Raw genomic sequence first — 24116 nt, forward strand, 5'->3', positions numbered from 1 at the left:
GGGCCTAAGCTGGCAGTCACACATCCCACTCGCAGTCCGGGGCTCGTCTGCAGTCCAGGACCCCCTAGCTCTATACCAGCCACCTGCAGTGGAGGTGGGAGAGGCTCCTGCCACTGCCACAGCACTCACCAGCCGTGAGCCTGGCTTCTGGCTGAGTGGCGCTCCCCATGTGGGAGCGCACTGACTACCAGGGGGGCAGCTCCTGTGTTGAGTGTCTGCCCCTTGGTGGTCAGTGCGCATCATAGCGACAGGTCATTCCGCCATTCGGTCGATTTGCATATTATCCTTTTATTATATATGATGACTAGCTAATTACAACAGTATCAACAACACCTGAACACTTGGCTCTGTAGAGAATAAGACACTTTATTATATTACTAGAGGCCCGGTGCACAAAATTTGTGCACGGGAGGGGGGGGGGTCCCCTCAGCCTGGCCTGCACCCTCTCTAATCCGGGACCCCTCGGGGGATGTCCGACTGACTCTCGCAATCCGGAACCGCTGGCTCCTAACCACTCGCCTGCCTGATTGCCCCTAACACCTCTGCCTGCCTGCCTGATTGCCCCCAACCACCTCTGCCTGCCTGCCTGATTGCCCCCAACCACCTCTGCCTGCCTGCCTGATCATCCTTAACTGCTCCCCTGCTGGCCTGATCGCCCCTAACCGCCTCTGCCTTGCCCTGCACCCGGGACCCAGGATTCCCTCCTCCGGCCGGTTGCAGGCACCCGGGACCTGGGCTTCCCTCCCTCTGGTTGGCCACAGGTACCCAGGATCTGGGCTGGCCGCAGCCAGCGGGGACCGTGGGCGGGCAGCTTCGCCTGGGCTGCAGCCACAGGTGCAGGTGCCCAGGACCGCGGGGCGGGCAGCTTGTCCCTCTCCTAGGCCATGGGTACAGCCACTGGCACCTGGGACCACACGGCATGCGGCTTGTCCCTCTCCTGGGCTGCAGGCACAGCTGCTGGCGCCCAGGACTATGGGGTGGGCGGCTTGTCCCTCTTCTGGGCTGCAGCCTGGCTGGTCCCCATTCCTCTCTCCCCAGTATTCAGTGTCTGAGCCGTTACGGCGTGAGGGCGTGATGACCATTTGCATATTAGCTCTTTATTATATAGAATAACCTGCAAGTTCAACGCAGATGGAGAAGATGCCTAACAACATTCAATGCCACCTGTAGCCTAAGAAAATTTGGTGATAAAAGAACTATCGGAAACAACAAGGCTCTCCAGTGCAGAAGTGCTGGAATGGCATGGTCCTCCGCCCTCACATGCCTGGGTGCTGTGCATGCAGCCCTCAGAGGCCGCAGGAGGGCTACCCAGCCTGTTTCCCTTTTAGTCTAGACATCCCAGTGTCATGGGAGGCCATGGGAGCAGCACCAGGGGAATCAGCTGCCACCCAAGCAGTGCTGCTGCTTTTCAGGATCTGATTCCCAAGAGGTGGTTAAGCAGCCAAGGAAAGGGGGACCACCAAGCAGAGCCCACTGTTCTAGAATCACTTTACTACTGAGCACCACATGCTCGCCATTGTACCAAGCCCTTCACACACATTACAGAGGCTAACCTCACAACTGCTCTGAGGCAGGCACAATGGTTAGCCCTCTTCTAGTATTTTACAGATGAGGAAACAGATGCAGAAGTTACAAAAGAGCTAGGAAGTGATGAAGCTGGAGACCTTCCTGTGCCAACCTTACTGTCTGGAGGTAGATAAAGTCATAAACCAAAGTTATAATCAAGATCACAAACTGAACTGTGCCTTCCTATAGCCCCTGAGCTAGTTACTTAGAATGACACATATCCTGCCTGTTTCCTCAATAATTGCATATAATCAAGTTCCAAAAACCCACAAAGACTGAAAATTAGTACTTTGCACATCAACTCACAGAAATGAACCATAAATGTCTGGCAAAAATATTAAAAACCTCATCATAGGAGACACATTGGAAGTTCCTCTTAATGCACTGGAAGTTCCAAATGATGTGTTTATTTTTCAAATTCAGGACAATTAAACTGAATCCATTTTAGAGCACCTCGTATAATTACAGGAGAAAGTCTGAGGCATGGCAAAGCCAGGGGCTGCTTATCAGAGCTTAGAGTTTTAAAGCCACAGGCTAGATTTCCAGTGCCCTGACCATACTCACAAGACAGTCAACAGGAACTCTGTAAGGCAGTGATGGCGAACCTTTTGAGCTCGGTGTGTCAGCATTTTGAAAAACCCTAACTTAACTCTGGTGCCGTGTCACATATAGAAATTTTTTGATATTTGCAACCATAGTAAAACAAAGATTTATATTTTTGATATTTATTTTATATATTTAAGTGCCATTTAACAAAGAAAAATCAACCAAAAAAATGAGTTCGCGTGTCACCTCTGACACGCGTGTCATAGGCTCGCCATCACTGCTGTAAGGGGATATGCTCCTACTCCAGTCGCTCTCTGAGGACCTGGCAGTATTTCTACTGCTAACAGTCTCCCACGCCCCCAAGCTAAGCTTTCCACAAGTGATCTCATCTTCATCACAAGGACAGATCCCACCTAAGATGTGGCTTCCTTCACGTACCTTCAGCAACACCCTGGCCATCCTGGTATTCTCAAAAACCCAAACTTTCTTAACTTTGTTGGCACAATAACACTTTCATAAGTTTTCATGTATTCCACAGCCTTTTGCTCCCACACCAGAAAAGGCCAGCATCTCTCAGAATTTCCATGTCAGGTGATAGGAGAAACCTTTTCCTTGCACTTCATGAAGTCAAGCTGATTACATCATAGAGCCAAGTTATCTTTGGCTACAAAAGGCCACTGATGCTAAGAAAATTGAGTAAAAATTCCAGGGAAATTAATTCTTCTCCCAGAGCTATCATTTATAGGAGAATTTTAGTGAATATTTGATCGAATATGAACAGGCAGCAAACATCACACCTGCAAATTTGAGAAAATAAAATGCTAATTCCTACAGAACAAATGGCAACAGTTTGAGAGAGCAAGGACTCCATTGAAGGGATCGATTCTCTACACAATGCTTCTAGCTCCCCTCCCAAGCCCCCCTGCAATGGCACACCCATCAAAAGGAGATAATATTCACCCTCAATCTCCAGGGCCTGGGACAACAAAGAAAGCCAAGGCAATAGGACACTGCTAGAAGCAAATCCCCCAGGAGGGGCTGGAATACAAGGGCTGCCTCCCGTGCTGGCTGGCTTCCCACCTCTTCCTGACAAAGGTGAAGGCCTGAGGCGACAGACAGCCTGGCTAAGCGATGCCCCATGGGCCCCGGCCTGTGCTGCTGCAGAGCACACTGCAGCTGGATGCCTCGGTGACGGCACTGGGAAAGGGCTGGAGGGGCCTTGGTCACCACAGAGACAACCTCGTTAAGGCATACATGATATCTGACAAAGCAAGCTGGCAGACCTATAAATGTCAGTCAATGATAAATAAAAATAATTTCACATCGAGAGTCAGGCTAGCAGAGTTATAAAAAACTCAACCCAGCCCAGCCGGTGTGGTCTGGTGGTTGAGCTTCGCCCTATGAACCAGGTCACCAGTTGGATTCTGGGTCAGGGCACATGCCTGGGATCAGGCTTCATCTCCAGTAGGGGAAGTGCAGAAGGCAGCCCATCGATGTTTCTCTCTCATCCATCGATCTCTATATCCCTCTCCCTTCCTCTCTCTAAAAAATAAAAAAACATATTAAACAAAAAAACCTCAATCCCAAGATTTCACTGAAACCTCCTCAGAAGCAAACAGACTCTACTCAGAGGTGCCCAGCAGAGGTCTCAGCATCTGCACGATTTGGTCTGTAAGTGAAACCTGAGGGGAGGAGGATGGGTGAACAGACAGACGTTCATCTTCCATGAGCCCTGGCTTATGCGCCTGAAGGAGTAGCACTTATTCCCTCACATTATTATACCTCGCAGAAGATTTTGAACTACTGTGTTCTTGGGAGCTTGATCCACATCCATTTCCTTAAAGAATATCCAGATATGAACACTTATTTTCCTAGAATTATGATTGGAAATTACTTGACATGAAGAAGGGGGAGGAGGAGGAGATGTCTGATTTCAGATGCTTACTAGGTACCAGGAGCTATGCAAAATGTTCTGTACATTTTTCACCAGGAGTCACTCCTCAGGAAGCGCCCCTGAGCGTTCCATCTGAAGTCTTCCATGAACCCACCATGCATCTCTCATTGCCGTGCTCATATCTTTATAGCGCTCAGCACTATCATGTTTTGTTTTAATCTGTCTACTTGCTTATGCACTAAAACAGAAGTTATACGATTTGACGTGTTTACTGCAGTATCTCCAACATCCAGAAAGGTGAGCCTGGCACACAGCAGGCATCATGAACCACCTCACCTACTCCACACCGGAGCCCCTTGAGGTACTGAACACACAGGGAACGGGGCTGAGGAAGGTTAAAAAACTTGCCAGAGACAACCCAGCTAGGAAGTAACACCAGGAGGCAGAGCCTACACTCACTCCTCTCTTCTATGCTATATACAAATTTCACTGAAGATCCCGTTCTCAAAAAATTACCCATAAAAACAAACTGCACACATGCCAAGCTGCGGTAAAGGCTATTAAAAGAATGCTGATTGGACGGTGAAGGCTATGTTGCTCAGCAAGAGGATACTGCTGGGGGCAGTGCTAGCAGGAAGCCCTCCGTCCCATGACCAGGAGAAGAAGAAGTATCTAGAAGGAGTCGAATGGATGTGGTGATGTCTCATTAAGAAATAACTCCAAAGAACACTGAAAATGGTATCAGACAAAAATTTGGAGTTTGAGAGGACATTTATGGGATCCTGAGTACCTCATAATCTCTGTCACCTTTCTTAGTCTGAGATTATAAGGCCCTACAAGACAGGGCTGCCCTTACGTTTACTCCTGCAGAGAGCTGTATGGAACCCTAGGCATGAAAATGTCTACCTGTCGCCCTGGCAGGTGAGGCTCAGTTGGCTGAATGTTGTCCTGTGCAGCGAGAGGTCCCTGGTTTGATTCCTGGTCAGGTCACATGCTGGGGTTGCTGTGCTCCATCTCCGAAGGGGGCATGCAGGAGGCAGCTGACTGATGTTTCTCTCTCTCCCCCTTTCTCTCTAAAAATCAGTAAGAACATGTTTAAAAAAGAAAACGTTTACTGTCCAAACACTGTTTCACGCCTGAGAGAACCCTGGGCCTGCTCCTGCTTCGTTCTGCTGTCCCATCCACTGGGCAAGGATCACTCAGCAGGGACCTGGAGTCCCCGAGTGGCCACAGACGGGTGGTATGGGTGAGAAGAGAGATACTGTGTGTGTAAATGCATGTTTTCCCAGGTGTGGCTCTAAGAGAAACCCTAAGGATAAACATTGTTTTTAGAGAACACCGCCCTACTTCTATTTGGCACTACTCTTTAGGGGGCTGGGTACCTTCAATAAGATTTTTTGGTAGGGATGGAGGGAAGAAGCAGTTAAGGCACAACACTGCTTTATGTTTTGAGAGCAAAGGTTAAACAGCTCTAATATAAAGCAACACCTCTCTAGGAGAAATGAGGGAATGGTACAAAAGCAATGGCATCTGCCATAGCCCCCACTTATGTTTCCACCACTCAAAGTATTGCTCAGTGCAGAGGCAAAGGATTTAAAGACTATTCACTGATCAGAACAAGATGATTATGAATTAAATGAATGTTCTCGAATTACGACAGATTGTCAGGAAGAAATCAACCATAAGGATACAGATTAGACCTTCATTCTTCTCTCCCAATACTGGAAGGTAGAAGTTTCTGACACATAATTAGTGTCTGTTAAATGACTGATTCAATGATGGACACGGAACAATCAGTCAACAAGAACTCTGCCCAGGGAGTATGGTCCGAACCCAGTCATTCTCTGAGGATCCAGCAATATTTCTGTCGCTGACAATGGAGATGGACACGTCAAGTTTCCTTCTAATTAGTGCTTCTCCCACAGGATGGAGAGCATGTCATGTCCGTAAGGGAGAAGACGGCCAAAGAAGGAAAAGGTTCAGTGTGTGAGCAGCTGAACAGGACAAAGCCGATGAAAGGGCCTGAGGCTGCCCAAGAGGAGCTGCTCTTGAGCGCACTGCTCTTCTCCAGCAGAGCCTGCTTTTAAGGCTCTGGGAGCACTACCCTCACCCCGTTAAGGACAGGCAGTGGGTACCTGAAATCAAACTGTATCGCTACGCTTCCTTCTCCCACTTTACAGTTGGAGGAACTAAGACACCACAAAACAACAACAAACAAACAAAAAACTTTCCCCAAGGAAACACCAAGACAAGAAAGATTCTATCCATTTCCTAATTCTTCCCAAAACTACCAGGCAGGGTTTAATTAAGACTCAGATAAGAGATCGAGGTGGCAAGCTGAATACATCTGGGCGTTTCAAGCATGAGGGAAGTACAGATTCAGATTCACCAGCTTTGACATATGCAGCCAAAACCTGGAGTACAAAACTCCCATCTGCAGAGGGCAACCATCAATGCAACACACACGAACAAGCCGTGCCGCTCTCCTCCCCGATGGCCCTCGTAGGAAAGGAGCACATGCAGGCAGGACCGAGTGCCATCGACGCTGCCATCAGCGGTCTGGGCCCGAGGTCTGGGTGAGAGTACGGACCCAGAATTCCTGTGCCAGGCAGGTCCTTGAGATCAGACACTCAAGGATCATTCTTTGCATCAGGATCCCCATCTCAGTCACACTCCACAGGGAGGAAGCACTCCAGACCTGTCATTTCCCCCATCTACTGTCTTTGAAATATAGTCCAACCACAACTGGGCTTTGGTTTTTAAAATACACTCTGCGCCCATTAACTCCTCCAGAGGACCCTTCCGGCCTCTTTTAAAGTTTCTCCTCATAATCGCTTTTTGGTTGGCATGTGGTGTGCTGCAAACATGAATTTCTGGCACCTTTCCAAAGTTTAATCACTTGAAACCCTCCCTCCCCATACATAGAAATAGATCCTTCCAGCATCATTTGACCGAAGTATAAAGCAACCTGGTTGGCCTCCATGCATCCGATGGCATCTTCCAAGAGTGAAAACTCCACGCAGACATAGCCATAGTCGTAACCTGGGGACAGCATTTAAATACAGACGGGAGTGGTGTTAGTGCCTTGCAAAAACAAAAAACACACTTCAATCCCCTGTTTCTGAACCCCTTAAACACAGCCCTCCCAGCTGGCCCCTCCCTCCCCTAAACTAGGCAAAGCTGCTACCCCAAACAGAAAAAAGTACTGAAGGAAAGTCTGGATGTTTCTGGATAGTCATTCCCAGAAGGACTTTTCCTATGAACCAAGAAGATCCTCTGTGCTCTTTAGCACTGACGCTCCGAGAGGGTCATCCCACGGAAAGTTTAAGTGGGGACCCAAAACATTTTAACCACAAGCTGAATCTTCTGGGGAAAAAGTCAGTAAGAACAGGAAAGTATCTGAGGAAAAAAAGCATCCCAAGAGAGGAGTAGAAGCAATTATCCCAAAGCTATGCTAATAGTCACCACTTTTCAAGCAGAAACCACCTTCAAAGACAGAAGTGCTGACAGACTGAGGCAACTATTCTGTTTGGATGCCACGGGAGGCTTCTGGCTGGCAGGGGGCAGACCATTTCAGGCCTCCTCTTTTTTTTCTTGTTTCAACTCAAGTCATAAACCAGCTAAATCTTTACAAAAGGAAGAAGGTGTAAAAGCATAAGTACAAAGAGCTGGGTCCAATTGTGCTTATGCACCAAGATCTGCGGTGGGCAGGCTGAGGGAGAGACAGCTGTGGTTAGCAATGAATACACATTGAAGAACTGTACGTACCATTAGTTAGCACACCCTTCACCTTTCTCCTGATCAAGTGCCATCTGCGGCTCTCATGACCCATGAAACTGCAAAGTCATGGGATTTACAGGCTGCTGAACTCTAACCCCAACCTCCCTGCAGTTTCCCTGCGGTGCCAGCATCTGACTATACAAATACACTTGTCAATGCTCCACAAGGGGCTCCCATGCTTCCTCCACTGCCTCACAGGATAAAGCTCATCTTTAGGAGGACACTGTACAGACGGAACAGCAAGAAAAAGATATGGTTTGTTCCGATGAGAAATAAAACTCAAGGAAAGAAAAACAACACAAAACCCAGGGCAATTTTGAGTACAAAGTGTGTGTGTGTATATATATATATGTAATAGGAAACTGCTATCATTGATTCAAGACAGCAAGGGCCGGGGGTCAATGGGGGAAAAGGAGACAAATGTAATACTTTAAACAAAACAAACAAACAAAAAAGACATCAACAGCCAAAAATCAAATCATATTAAATTACAATAAAAAACACACCTACGGTAATAGAAAATATAGCTTAAAAAGTAGACCAAAGTTGGTAAAATGGGTTGGATTCCTTGTCGTGTGGAATGAATGGCCTGAAATGTTTCATGATAGTAATATGGTTATAACTTAAGATCTGATAAATACTTCAGGTTCATTAAGAATACGACGGTATAAGTTGATTCTTGCTTTGAATTTTAGGAAATGACCAGGAAGAATAAAAAAAAAACTGCCAGAAATCTCAAATTTTCTACCCGATTTCAAAGTTTTGACCATAACCCCTGCAACCTCTACTTAAACTTACCACAAAATCAGGCTCCTCTGATTAGTAACTACTGGAAGAGATGAAACTACCTTAGAGAAAAGGTGTGAGTATATCTGTATATACCCTATTAAGCAAGGGAAATTGTTTCATTACTTACTTTCTTTCAATGGAATGGATTCTCTTGGTCAGACTCAGTGCACATCTCATACATAAAACATTCTGCATTGTGTAAAGGGCTCTGAGTGTTCCTGGGAAACATCGTAGAATAACAAGAGCAACTAAGGTGCTTTTTATCACCAAACTAGAGGCCCGGTGCACGGATGCAGGGTCCCTGAGGGGTCCCAGATTGCAAGAGGGCACAGGCCAGGCCGAGGGACCCCACCGGTGCATGATCGGGGCCAGGGAGGGACCGTAGGAGGGCTCCAGAGCATATCCGGTCCATCTCGCCCAGTCCCGATAGGCTGGACCCCAGCAGCAAGCTAACCTACTGGTTGGAGCGTCTGCCCACCCAGGGTGGTCAGTGAGCATCATAACGACTGGTAGAACGAATGGTCAGACACTTAGCATATTAGGCTTTTATTATATAGGATATCTACTGCAAACACTCAAATGCATGTTTACAGTCAGAAAGGGATAAGGGGTAGCCACGGAACAAGCAGAGGTGCCCTCAAGTATGTGATGGCTGCTACATAACACACCAAGAAAGAGTGCAGGAGTGTGGTTAGCAACTCACAGCTGCCGAAATGAAAATAGGAACTAACACACCAAACTAGCAAAGCCTTGAGCTTCCTTCCTATGCTCACAGAAGTAAGTATTGTGGCCCTAAGGAGCATATAGAATCTGGAGAGAGAGAGAGAGAGAGAGAGAGAGAGAGAGAGAGAGAACATTCTTGATAACATTCATACTTCCCTAAAGGACAAACAGACTTTGATACTAAAGTCACTGGGAAGGAAAAGATACGGTCCACAGGAGACATTAAGAGCATCTAATAACATCTTTATATATCAACCCTGCAATACTGTATGCTGACAATGTACTTTAGATTTAATATTAAATTCACAAGCTCAACTCTCTGCTCAATTTCTCCTGCCCACAACTTTAGCTATCAAACAAGAACAGAAGTTTAAAGTTTAATTATAATGCCTAAAACGTATGCTCTACCCACTAAGCCAAGCTGGCTAGGGCGATCCCAGGCATTTTGTGTGTCCAAGACTCATGGTTACACCATAAGAATTTTCAGTAATTAACAAAATTAATGATGATACTAAGTTATATTTACTTTACATACATTAATTGATCCTCACAAGAGTACCCTGTGAGGCAAGTATTACTAACCTCATTTTACCCATGTGAAGCAGGCAAAGAAAGAACAGTTTGCTTAAACTCACCTAGGCAGTCACATTCAAACTGATGCTATGAACCACTACACCGTATGGCCTCACCCTTTAACACTGATGTAAGTAATTTGAATTCCAAATTCCCTGCAGCCCATTTACAGAAAGGGTCCCACATCTTGAGCACAGACAAGACCACGTCTATAGTTAAGAAATACTGAAATTTGCAGCACAACAAATTATTCTTACTGCACAATGTCAACGGTAGAACCATTGGGAGTGGGCCTGAGTATGCAAATTAGAAAGCAGTCATTCACAGACTGACTTATACTGGCTGTCAAAGTTCTGAAAAGACAAAAACCCAAAGTCTTATTATAAATGATGGCTATAAAAATTACAGCCCTAGCCAGTTTGGCTCAGTGGATAGAGCATCAGCCCGTGAACTGAAGGGTCCTGGGTTCGATTCTGGTCAAGGGCACATACCTTGGTTACAGGCCCAATCCGCAGCCCTGGTTGGGACACACGTGGAAGGCAACCAATCAATGTGTCTCTCTCACATCGATGTTTCTCCCCCTCCCTTCCACTTTCTCTAAAAATCAAAGGAAAAATATCCTCAGGTGAGGATTAAAAAAAAAACAAAAAAAAAAACAACAAAAATGACAATATGGTAAAATACTTGATATAGGATACTTAATATATTTTAAGAGCTCTAAAAATGAGGACAATTATATAAAATATGTATAGGAAAAAGGACTAGAATTAAATAGAAAGTCGTATCTAACTCGGAGGATAGAGACAGAAGTCAGCCCATGAGATGAAAAACATGCATTGTCAAAATCATACTCCAACACCCCAAAGTGAAGAACACACCATCTCTCAACACAGGTTAAGTCCAACATGCCTGTTTCCTCCCACGCTGCAACAGATTGCTCTTCTGGATGACACCAGATGAAGGGCTGGCTTGCATATTTAAGGGCCATAATATATGAAAATATGTGACTTGAAATAACAGAATCACAGCCAGCACAGTGAATGCTCACGCTCAGAGAAACCTGGCAATAGAGACCATCTGAAGCCCCAGCCGAGTCACCCCCCGCCTCCCATGCTAACTTCATGAGAGGGTAGGTGAGGTGTAGGATGGAGGAGAGGGGTTGAGCAAGCACAGGTGAATACATAGAAATTTTAAAATGACATAGGCAACACAACTGTATACAAAAATAATTACAGTGGTTGGATTGTTACACTGAGAAAATTAAGCTTTTATAATCCACAGGAAAAGTTTTAGTAGACACAGAAGGTATTCATTCCACCCAGAGACCTAAACATTCTGAAAACGACCCACCAACCTTGCAGTCAGAACCATGTGGAACCATCAAGATGACAACTCAAAAATAAAAACTAAAAAAAAAAAGATGGCAAACTCCGTGTTCATTGTCACACAGACAGATGTGTTCTTACCGAGAGGAACAAAAGGTCTCTTTTATTTCCTTTTCCTTCCTCCATCATACGCTGGGAAGAAGTCTGGTGGGCTGATGGGTCTCAGTGCTATTTCCATGACTATTCAAAAGCACATCTTACTCCATTTCTAACCTGAAACTATCCATTTCTCATAGAAATGCGAATGAATGCTCTTATACTTTTTTTTTGGCAGCTGAGAATGAGAACAAGGCAAAGGGAGAACATCTATAAAGATAAAATTAATATTTTGACTCTTGTCTCTTCATTAACCATGTGGTTGCCTGTTCCCCAAAAAAGTATCTGTGAGAAAATCTAACCAGGTGCTTATGGGGGAACAAGGTACAGAAAACAAAGCCCTGATAAATAATATCAACTCCAGAACCAATTCTTTAGTCTCTGCCCCCCCAAAAGCTGACCTGGTGATGCTGACAGACATGGCTCCCTCATTCAAGTCTGCTAGTCCACACCAAGCAATTATACAGCAATGTTTATTTAGGCAAATGAGATGAGCAGCCCTATGTTCAAATTGACCTAGAAAACCCAACTAACATAGAGAAGTGTGGTTGAATTTCACATTAGGAGAGTACTGACTGACTGAAAAAGCCCAGAATATATATAGCAAATACAAAATGTAAAAGGAATCAGGATATTAAAGGACATAGGCAGAGAGAAAAGAAATTATTTTATTGGGGATCTTTGAGGGAAATGAATGCAGTTTTTTTCCTCTAAATAAGGAGTGTTATTTCTGTGGGAAGAAGCATTACGAATATAAAAAGCACCATGAGAAATCTTAATAGAGATTCAAGAGGGCTTGGTTCTATAGATCCTGTTTCCCTAATTCCATTTCATTGGGAATATAGGTTTTGAGAAGAAAAGTAAAATATTACCAGTTAGAGATTTTAGCCAAGAACCAAAACAGAATCGATCCAGGCATCTGAATTTCTATCAAGAATGAAAGAGCTGAGGAGGCTGCGCACACTGCCGACCGCCACTCTGCTGCTGAGAACCTCACCGGAACGTACCCGGCTGCGTTCATCAGGAAAATGAGGGACATAACCCGATCTACAGGTCAAACTACCCTCTGGGAAAGCTGGAATTGGCCCGTATGAAATCCATCTCTCTGACACTTACAAGCACTTTCAGATCTCTCCCCCTCAACCATGCATGTGAGTTGCTGGTTTATAATAAAACACACGAAACAAGGAAGATGTGCATTATGATTACTTGGTAAATTTTTGAAAACTGCATTATGGTTCTATTTTATTTAGTTTTCCATCTGTACCAACTGGCTATTTTTAAGAATTTTGTTGTTGTTTGTATTTTCAAGGAGTTTTCAAAGTCCAAAATTAATCATAGGGTCACTTCATCCATGATGGTTTTCTGGGCCAAACTAAAAGATGCTCTGGATATGAGCAGATCACACTGGCCAGCCGCTCATCTATTCCAGAAGTGAACTAGCACCCAGAGAAGGGTCAGACAACAGGCATTTTGTGACATTTGGCCAGAACATGAGCCTAGGTCATTTATGCTCTATAACAGAGAACTGGTGCTCAACTACAGGTACTAGCAACCAACCAGATTCAGTTTGGGGATCCCCATCTGTGGTATCATCAAAAAATATTTGGGCCCTGGCTGGTTTAGCTCAGTGGATAGAGCGTTGGCCTGTGGACTCAAAGGTCCCAGGTTCAATTCCGATCAAGGGCACAAGCTCGGGTTGCGGGCTCAGTCCCCAGTAGGGGGTGTGCAGGAGGCAGCCGATCCATGATTCCCTCTCATCACTGATGTTTCTCTCTCACTCTCTCTGAAATCAATAAAAAAATATTTTAAAAAATATATATTTGGTCTTTGTTCCAGTTTCTTGCCGCAGAATTCCTAAAACTTAGAATTTCCTGAGCGATAAGGGTGTATGACTGTCTTTTGTTCTAATGAGGCGACTCTTGATGGATAGTTCCAGGATGGAGAGTGGTCATCAGAGAGACCTAGCCCTGATCAGAAGCTTGAAACTTTCAACCTCATTCCCCAACTTCAGGGAGGAAAAGGGCTACAGATCGAGTCAATGATCAACGACCAATGACTTAATCAATAATGTTTACATAATGGAACCTCCATAAATGATCACGTTTGGAAAGCTTCCAGGTTGGTTTACAAATCCATATTCCAGGATACTTGCAGACCTATGAACCTCCATACCTCTTCACTTGGTCCTTTACAATAAACTGTTTTCCTGAATCTTGTGAGCCATTCTAGCACATTCTCAACCTGAAGGGGGGATGTGAGACCCTCCAGCAGAAGTGTGGGTGATCTCGGTACATGTGTGACTGGCACCTGAAGTAAGGGCAGTCTTACAGGACTGAGCCCTTAAACCTATGGGGTCTGATGCTAACTCTGGGTAGTGTCAGAACGGAACTGAACTACAGGATGACCACTTGGTGCCAGAATTGGTTGGTGTCAGGAGCAAAAAAACCTCTCATCATCTCTCTGCCTATGACATGGGAGGCAAACACTGCTTTCCACTGATGTCATTCCTGAACATGTTCAAACCTCTGCCTCTCAATGTACCTGAAGTTTGCCCCCCGCCCATTTTCTGCCAAGTTCAATGGCAAGCACTACCATAATCAGGAACTTCACTGACAGCACTTGTCCTCCAAGCAGCCATTTTAAAATACAGGACTATTAAATGGAATTTTTTTTAAAGAAAAAATAAAATAAAATAAAAAATAAAATACAGGACTATTTTCGATTAAGGTTTCCCCCAAAAAAGTCCATTTCATCAGATATGCTTGTACATTTGCCAAGATATTCATTGTATGATAAGTGAGCACTGTCTAGGGTTTGGTATTAGTCCAAAAGCTAAAATGAAAATTTTTCATTTTCTAACAAATATAGAATTTTAAATTACTTATAACAGGGGTGGGCAATCCCTGGCACGCGTGCCAAACATGGCACGCCAGTAACTTTTGCTGGCACGCGAAACCCTCTCTTATCTTCCATTTACAATTTTTTTATTAATATCGACTTTTTTATTTTTCAGATAAATTCAGTGTAGGTGCATCTTAGATAAATAAATAATTTTACATAACAAGTTATCTTAAAGACCGTAGACACGGATTGACGAGAGAGGGGAAGAGCAATTTCTATGCCTCTGCCTTAACTCTCCCTGCCTTCCTAGATTCGACCAGTGTTTTGGTTTCATCCACATACACTTGTGAATCTTTGTTCTCAGTGATGAATTTTGTTAAATCTCGTAATAGGAGTAGCCTGATGGATGAAGTAGTAGCTCATGCATATCTCTGAAGGTCACGAAATATAAACCTGATGTAAAATCTCTGTCATCAGTGATGCAGCAGCAAAAGTCCCACTGATAATATCAAACGGAGTCATAAACTTTTCTGTCGGACTATCAGTGTACATGTATACATTAAAAAATAAATGCATTTTTCATCATCATATATTGGTTTATTTTGTCGCTCGAATGAATTTTATTATTTCTTCAAGGTTCTTCACATACGTACACCTTAAGAGATATCAAGTAGGCGTAACACGTTCTCAAAAAATTAGGGTTGGCACGCAGAAGAATTTTGAGTCAGAGGTTTTGCTGGTTTTGGCACGCACTCACAAAAAGGTTGCCCACCCCTGACTTATAATGATATCAACAACAAAATAGAAAACTCTACTCCCTCAACATAACACTACTGAACAGTTTTCAAAACTAAACTTGAGTGTGACAGTACCATTTTGGGGAAATTTTCTTGGTAGGTTCTACTCATCCAATGTTTTATTTCCAGAGTTTGCACATACACATCTCAATATTTAGACAAATATTATTTAACCACCAATTCATACATAATCTACATTGCTGCCAGGAATTTTCATAGCATGGAGTGTGATAAAAGACAGCATGACTAATATCTTCTTTGATTTGGAGGCAAGCAAAGGCAGGAAATCATTTAGTTTGTGGCACAAATCCAGCTGATAGGTTACGAGGAGAAACCTAATGAAGCTTATACAATGCAATGATTTCTCTACCCTGTCACCATCGTTCAGGAACATTCGATTCATTTTTTAAAAATTGAGTTTTAGAGAGAGAAAGGGAGAGGGAGAGGGAGAGACAGAGAAACATCAATTAGTTGCCTCCCGTATGCACCCTGACTGGGGATAGAACCCACAACCTTGGCATGTGCCCTGAGCAGGGATCAAACCTGCGACCCTTCAGTGCACAGGATGACACTCCAACCAACGGAGCCACACCAGCCAGGGCTGATTCTTTTGTGTGTTTTTTTAAGTGACATTATCTAGTCACTTGACCTCAGCAGAGCTGTGAAGTACTCCTCCCCAGGCCCCTCCCCAGCTTCTGCCCCAAGGGATTGTCTAACAGTGGACATGCGCAGAAACCGCAGCATCTTCAGGGCTTCGTTTCCCTTCATGTCAGTGTGCACAGCCTCTGAGTCGTTTCCTCCACTCAGCGTGATGCCATGAGCCTTATCCCTGCTGTCACGTGCATGAGTAGTTTCTTCGATGGCTGTTGGAGTGTGGCACTGTATGCACGCACCGAGTTTGTCCAGTCACCCAAAGACATTTCACTCCTGATACTTCCCCAGGAATATAATCATGTAACTCAAGGTACTTTACAATGAAGGGGGTTATAATATATTTGAAAATGGCAAAAGAAAAACTCAAATATACGCAGCATATATAGGTGCACAATCCCTTAAATGCAACTCCAAAATCCAAAAATTTCTTAAATATCAAGTTTTTGGTATATTTTCAGTCAAGTCATCTGAATACAAATCCAGACTTCCACTATACTGAGTCTCCTCCTAGTCTTTTTTAAGTCCTCTTAGTGAGAGTAGTCATACATTTTGCTGTAGAAATATTATGTCTAATATACATCCCACTAGGGCAGTGGTTCTCAACCTCTGGCCCTTTAAATACAGTTCCTCATGTTGTGACCCAACCATAAAATTATTTTTGTTGATACTTCATAACTGTAATGTTGCTACTGTTATGAATCGCAATGTAAATATCTGATATGCAGGATGGTCTTAGGTGACCCCTGTGAAAGGGTCGTTTGACCGCCAAAGGGGTCGCGACCCACAGGTTGAGAACCGCTGCACTAGGGTATTAATTCATATATGATCTATACATCGCATTACCTTTCCATATTCAGAAACATTTATGCACTCATCCGAACCCGCAGATTTGGGATCAAAGTCGTGGCCCTGTCCTTACACAGCTCTGAACGAGACAGATTCCAAGGCTCTCACTGGAGTCTGTGATGAATCTGCTATAGACTGGCTCCCCATTACATCAACTAAAGGGTGAGCCCCACCCCACACACCCCTCTTGTGAGCAATAGCAATCCTGATGGTCTTTGCAGGTTAGCAGGCAGCTTTAGAAAAGTGACTGCCATTTATAAAATCACCTTTTCTACTGAAATTCACACAATCTTTTTAGAAGTAAATGTTAAAGTTCTCTAACCCTGACTGTCCCAAGCACATTCATCCCACGCACACTGGGAACCTCAGTGCCAGGCAGGGTGTAAGCACTGAGGATTAGGATGGACCAAGACACACAGGCTCCTGCTGCTCCAGAGCGAACTGTCCAGTGGGAGAAATAAGACACACAAAACCCCTGAGAAAAATATCAGTGATGGATCCTATGACAATAAACTAGGATATAATGAAAAATGACGAAGGGGGGAGTTTAGATTGGGATGGTGAGGCAAGGCCTCTGCGAAGTGAAACTGAAGCCAAGAACTAAACCCCAGAAGACAAGTGAGGATCAGAGGGACGAGCAGTACAAAGGCCCCGGCAGAGAAAGAAGCCTGGATTGGTCCAGGACTAGAGAAAAGGTAGGGCTGGCTAGAGCATAATAAGAAAGGTGGAGAGCAGTACAGGATGAGGCCAAATAGCCAAAGGCCGGCTCATGCAGGACAGAGTTGGGAATTTCTTCCAAGTGAGGTGGGAGGCCAGGAGAGGATTATGGGCAAGGGTGTAACATGATCTAACTGGTGTTTTCAAAAGTTCACTCTACTTGCCACACAGAGATGTAATGCAGACAGTATGGGACTGGTAATCTAATCCTTTCATTAAAAAAGAAATATATCTACCTACTACATTATCACTTCATATAAGAAAATGCCAAGAAAGGATTGCAGTTCCTGAAAGGTGTATTTTTCTAAACCAATGTCCTGAATGATTTCACATACATGTCAATGCCTTTGGTCAGCCCGTTATGATTCTAATGGCTACCACAGCCAGCACATTTAGGAACTACTGTATAGTGTGTCTTACTCTGCTAATAAATCTGACAACATAGACAGAAAACCAGTAAGTACTAAAGAAATGAAGAGTTTAAATTGCTGTTATTTAACATCAAGATATCTCTACTTTCCTGCAACAGCACGGATGGAACTGGCGAGCATTATGCTAAGCGAAATAAGCCAGTCGGAGAGGATCTCACTCATATGTGGAATAAAATGATCAACATAAACTGATGAACAAAAATAGATCCAGAGACAAATGGCGGGGGTGGGGAGATCAACTAAAGGACTTGTATGCATGCATATTAGCATAACCAATGGACACAGACACTGGGGCAGTGGGGGCTTGCCCTTGAGGGTGGGAGTGACGGGGGAGATCAATGGGGGAAAAAGGAGACATATGTAAAACTTTAAACAATAAAAAAATAAAAAAAAAAGATATCTCTACTTTCCTAAATAGGCCAGTGCCTAATGGAAGCAATGCATAAACCAAGATGAAAGCTGAGGTTATTGCCCTATTGCAGTTAAAAAGCGACTGCAGCCTATAAACTCTAATCCCCAAAGATAACAGTAAACCACGGAAGTGTGTCTAAGACACGTGCAAAACAAACAAAAACAGTAGGTGAAGTATGCAAGAACAGAAGAACGCTTAGTCATGTTTCCACAAATTCAGAGTTGCTTTTAAAATAAAGAAATGATTAGCTTTCTGAGAAATAATGCTTCTGAGTGTGTTCTCAAATTACAGAAACGATATTTCTGGATTTAATGTAAATTTACTTCAGCACCAGACTATTTCAAGCAGAAAAATTTATTTTTGTGGACAGTTTCCCTCTGCAGAACCAATCTGAAGAAGCAGCTATCTAGTTAAAGCAAAAATTTTATTCCATGGTAAACTGTTTAAAAGTAAACTATACCCTCAAAAATATGGCATGCTCTTACTTGAAGAGTTCCTTAACTTGGATTACTGAAATCTAAATTCTGTGAAAAGATTAATGCTCTACTTTCTTCAATGTAAAATTCTGCAAGTTAGATCACTTAAATATTACCTTATTTTTAAGCCATTTCATATTATGTAGTCCTAAAAATATTGGTCAATACTTTAAGTGTTTGGCACTTCCCTTTTGACTACATTTCCGTACTAGTAAGCATGTGCTGGGGGGTAGGGGAGACGGGGGGAGGTGAATGGGGGGAAAAAAGGGAGACATATGTACTACTATTTGTAATACTTCAAACAATAAAATTAAATTAAAAAAAAAAAGATTTGAAGGAACTGATGAAACTTGGTACTCTCAAATATTAGGAGGATATTCTGAAAAGTTTAACCTGCAGTTAAGACCACAGAACAGAGGTCAAAGAGACAGTTCTGGATCTATTTATGGATTTCAACAAACTAGTTATTGCAGGACTCTGTTCTCCAAGCAAGACTGGAAAGAAACCACTAATTTGTACAATTTCTCTGGAAAGTTGTAATTTCATGCTGAAGCAATAAGACATAAACTTTTACATACAGTAAGTTTATTAAACCCTACTAGGCTCCATTGTAAACACCCCCCACCATGAAGAACATAAACAGCCAGCTTCATGAGCTAATTCCATGAAATGTATTCGGGGAGAAGTCCCGCAGCGCTCCCTTTCTGTCTCCTAGGCACTCAGAAGAACTAGGGCGCGCATCCTCACCCGGTGGACAAAGCATCCACAAGAATCCCAGCGGAGACTAAAGCTGGCTGTTGTTCGGAGGCACCAACAGAGGCTTCCGGGAATCTTAATGGTGGTTTCTTAAACATTTTTTGAGTGGCACACATTGCAGAGATCTGACAAAGTCCCTTCCTGACCCAAGGCCACATGCACAACAAGAAGCTCACCTGTGTTATACCCCTTCAGCTGCACGTCCTTTACAGGCATGTCATCAGGAGTCCGAAAGGCGTTAAGAATCTGCAAGAATATGGTACTTACAATGATGATACAAATCATAATCCAATACTGAATATTATATTTTCCATCCTGGTTTTTACTCAACATAATTTAAAACTATGATTACTTTATAAATGCACTTTGGCATTCAAAGACCATTGAATGAGTCTCACCTAATTCCTCAAAAGTCCCCCAATATATAAAGAAGGCAGAGAGCAGAACTGTCTTGAGCTCACGCTCGAGCCCTGCAATCGGCCCGAGTCTCTCCTGCTCACCTGCTGAGGAGCCTTGCAATGGCCGGTTTTCGTCTGTTAAACAGACGACATACACTGACTCGTTCAATCCAGGGCCATGGCCTTAACTCCTCAGCCTGGTCAGATCTTTCCCCATCTTCTGGACTGTTTGTCCTCTCACTGCATTCAGTCCTGGCTCAAATGTCACTTCCCCAGGGATGGCCTTCTAACTCCCCGATCGGAAACAGTCCTCACCCGTGGCGCTCTAAAGCTTTGCTTTAGCTTTCTCCAGAGCATTTATCACTGCCTGAGGTTATCTACCTTTTACTTACTTTTTTATTAACCTCAGAGGCAGTGACTTTATAATATTCACTGCTATTGCGCTCAGTGCCTAGCATGCAAAATCGCTTAATATCGGAAGTGAGTGGATTAAGAGCACCTACTCATAGTATGCTGTAATACTTAAATGAACTAATGCTGTAAGCATCACATAATGCCTGGCACAGAATGAACACTAAGTCCTGTTTGCTCTTACAATGATTATCAGGCCTGAGGACTGCGATCACTGCCTTAATATTTTTTACAACTCTCACCTCACTGAGCACATGCACAGCTGGTGGAAGCTGAATGAGCTCTGTGATGGTACCAGAGCCAGTTTCCTGGTTGAGCTATTGTACTACTAATACAAGATGTGAACATTGCCTGGAGCTGGGTGAAGAATACCCAAGGCTTCCCTGTACATTTCTTTGCACCTTCCTGTGAATCTGTAATTTTTCAAAATAAAGTTTAAAAAACAATTTTTAACTGACCAAAAAAAAAGCAAAAGGAACAATGAAAAGAAAAAGATACTCACCTCCTCTTTTGTGGTATTTTCAGGCACCCCATTTAATCGAATAAGCTTGCTTGCTTTCTCCTCACTTGGGCCAGTCCTATAATCTTGATCCTTGAGCCCAGAATAAAAGATTATTCAGAAATGAATATATGTTAGTACAAAATGAAACTGAACGTAAAATACAGGTACTCAGAATCAAAAATCAAATTGACTTGCATCATATGAAGCTGTGAAAAACGGTAATTTTTTGTTTTTCTGTGTGCCAAAATTTGATCTCAAATCATTAGAATACACCTGTCCTAAAACCAAGGCTCAGTGAAGGAGCCTTGAAAGCATAAAGCAGAATGTTAAGCGAAACAACATTGAACAGGACTTTTATAATCAGGAAAAAAACACACAAATAAAACATTCTCAAAACTATCATTTTCTTTTCTTGAATGAGAAAACAGGAAAAAAATTTAAGCCAGATCTATAAACAAATACCAGAACAAAGTCAAAAAGTGCCATCTGAACATACTACTCAGTTCAGTTCAGAGAAATCTGCATTTTCCATATTCATAAAAGTCTCAGCTCCAACTGATTTCTCTTTATTTCAAAATTTTTATCAAGAATTTAACTTTTGAGAAAAAGTCTCCTAATACTAAGGGACCGCACTTCCCAGTTATGTCTACTGTCCTGGATTCCGGTCAAGGGCATGTACCTTGGTTGCGGGCACATCCCCAGTAGGAGGTGTGCAGGAGGCAGCTGGTCGATGTTTCTCTCTCATCGATGTTTCTAACTCTCTGTCCCTCTCCCTTCCTCTCTGTAAAAAATCAATAAAAAAATATTTTAAAAAAAGAATTTAACTTTTGAGAAAAAGTCTCCTAATACTAAGGGACTGCACTTCCCAGTTATGTCTACTATCCTGGAATAACTGTCAATAGTATTCTCTTTTACTCTTGAAAGTGTCCTAATTTGAACAATAAATTATATGGTCACTCACTTCTAACATTCTCAAAAGCTATTATTGGGTTAGCATGTCTTAGGATTACTGTCTAAAATAACAGAAACCTGAATAGACATGGGTAAAATCTAGTTAAAAAGATAATATTTTCATTGTCCAACTGCAAACATAACTCTCCTCGCTTAGATTATATGTATGTTAGATTATATATTATATATAGAGAAACTCAACATTTTTAAAAATGTTTTTTAATTGATTTTGAGAGAGAGAGATAAACACTGACTGGCTGCCTCCTACATGTCCTCCATCAGGGATTGAGCCCGCAACCTGGGCATGTGCCCTGACCAGGAATTGAACCGGCAACCTCTTGATTCATAGGTCGACACTGAACCAACTGAGCCACACCAGCCGGGTGAAATTCAACATTTAATCAACTGATTTAGCTGCAAGAAGATACTTGCAACATTCATATCACCTCCTCGTGACTACAGAAAGATTCCTAGGTACTTCCTAAATAAATTTAAATAAGAAAATGATCCCAAAACAGCCACAAGGCCTGATTCTGCAAAAGTTGAGAGAATCAACTCACAAAAACAGATACTTTCAAAGTAAATCATTCCAAGGCATTTAAATCAGCACCATAAAGCAAAATGTTGAATAAACACACATCAAAAATATGATTTGAGCTGAGGGCCCTTTCTGTGGAGATGTACATTCCATCCCTGAGGACACATTTTGCTTTTTAATGGTTATACAAGGAGAAAGCCAGGACTAATGGTCCTGAACTTTACACTTCATCCCTCAGAAAAGCCTAATGTAAAAGCAAAGAGCCATTCACTCCACTGACATACCTGAAGCTCCGGTGGGGCACCTCGGGGAGTTTTGCCCTCGGGAAAGGACTTGCTCTGGCCATAGCCGAAGAGCTGGCTTCCTGGCAGCCTGTGATCCACGTCACGGTACTCCATGCTTCTGTAATCTGTGTCTTGCCGCCCAAGAAAGTCCAGACCACCTTCTTCTTTAAACAAACCAGAATCAGAACTCTGTTTTTCACCTCCAGAAGGCTGCGACTTGTCTTGGTCTTGAAGCGGACTTTGGCTGTTCTGAAAGTCTGACGAAGACTCATGTTCAAAGGCTACCCCTTGTGTTTCTCCTTCTCTCGTTTCTGAAAGCTCAAATTCTCCCTTCTGAATGCCAAAAGCAGGCCTTTCTGTTGTATGGTCATGTGTGGATTCTTCTCTCTTGTTCACATTCATACCAGAATGTTCTCTGTCTTGTGTAGAGGGTTGAATGTAATCCAAAATATTTGGATCCACAGAGGGCATCTCCCTACCCTTAAATTCCATACACGTTCCCACATCCCTGCCCCTAAAGTCCTGGTCAGTCCTGGACCGGTGTCTACCTCTGAAATCTGAGTGCGGTGTCTCCCTGTCCCTAAAGTCGAGATCACTAGTACCTGAACCTCGGCCTCTAAAGTCCACCTGTGTTCCGTCTTTGTCCCTGAAGTCCAAATCAGATACATCTCTGTTCCTAAAATCAGAACGAGACTGATCTCTGGTCCTGAAATCCAAATCTGACAAATCCCTTCCCCTAAAATCTGCATGAGCTCCATCCCGGCCTCGGAAATCTAAATCATAAGCGCCCCGGCCCCTGAAGTCAGGTGGAGGAGCGTCCCGACCTCTGAAGTCGACAGTGTGAGCATCCCTGTCTCTGTAGTTCATGTGAGATGTCTCCCTGCTTCTGTAGTCCACAGCAGTCCCATTGCCACCCCTGTAGTCCAGAGGTGGTCCTTCTCTATCCCGAAAATCCCCAGAATGTATGTCCCTACCTCTGAAGTCCAACTGTGATGAATCTCTGCTCTGGAAATCAGAAGATGAAAAATCTCCGCCCCTGAAGTCATGTCCAGGTCCCTCCCCTCCTGGATAGTCACCAAGCAGTCCGTCTCTAGCTCCATAGCTGAAAGGGTGCTCCTCTACATTTGCAAAGGGAGGCCCCGAATGCCCCTGGAAATCAAAGGGAAGTGAATCTCTGCCAGGAAAGTTGCCAGAGTGTCTCTCTTGAGCATGACTCTTAAGGGGAGGAGGAGGATAATCCCTGTTCCACCCGGGAGCAAACCTTTCTTCTTGGCTCCCACTGTAGAAACAAAGACAGCGTTATTCATATTGTCCAGAGTTTCAAATCTACACACCAGCACATTCTTCTCTAATCACAGCACATTCTTCTGTAAATATATTTTTTTTGGCAGAGTTCTGTAACAAGGTCCTAGATCTGCAGAAACAGCAAGGGTTTGCTATTTTAGGACGAAGTGGTGGAGTAAACTTTTACGCTCCCATTTCAGAACACGAGGAAAGTCAACACAAGGTTTTCAACATGACTGCTGCAGAAAAAGCTTTCACGCAGTCCTGCAACAGGGAAAATCCGCAACACCAGATAAGCTAGCAATGGTGACACGCTACAGAAATTTCCATTTCCTATAGCCAGGGAACTTAGAATTCCAAGATCAACATGATGATTCCTATACATCAGAAAAATCAATGCACTGTAAATTTCTTACAGTAAGTTTCAGGAGGTGTCTTCCTCATTGCTGCGTACAGGAGGAAC

At 43.5% G+C, this 24116-nt stretch overlaps 1 protein-coding gene across 8 annotated transcripts in view; it reads right to left on the minus strand.

Moving 5' to 3' along the window:
- RBM6 (RNA binding motif protein 6) overlaps positions 1–24116 on the minus strand; it is a 67430-nt gene that overhangs the window by 31224 nt on the left and 12090 nt on the right. For 4 of the 8 annotated variants that reach the window (XM_006106394.3, XM_023747237.1, XM_023747238.1 and 1 more), the window contains exons 3-6: positions 22370–23648; positions 20597–20686; positions 19462–19531; positions 6975–7048 (exon numbers count right to left, since the gene is read on the minus strand). The exons of 1 other annotated variant lie outside the window; for it this stretch is intronic. In XM_006106394.3, the coding sequence (XP_006106456.1) occupies positions 6975–7048; positions 19462–19531; positions 20597–20686; positions 22370–23648 (1513 nt within the window). The remainder of the gene's footprint in view (positions 1–6974; positions 7049–19461; positions 19532–20596; positions 20687–22369; positions 23649–24116) is intronic. 3 more of the 8 variants (XM_023747240.1, XM_023747239.1, XM_023747241.1) reach the window with 3 other exon arrangements.

The sequence above is a fragment of the Myotis lucifugus genome, unplaced genomic scaffold (genome assembly GCF_000147115.1).
Source record: "Myotis lucifugus unplaced genomic scaffold, Myoluc2.0 scaffold_819, whole genome shotgun sequence".
NCBI classification, from domain to species: domain Eukaryota; kingdom Metazoa; phylum Chordata; class Mammalia; order Chiroptera; family Vespertilionidae; genus Myotis; species Myotis lucifugus.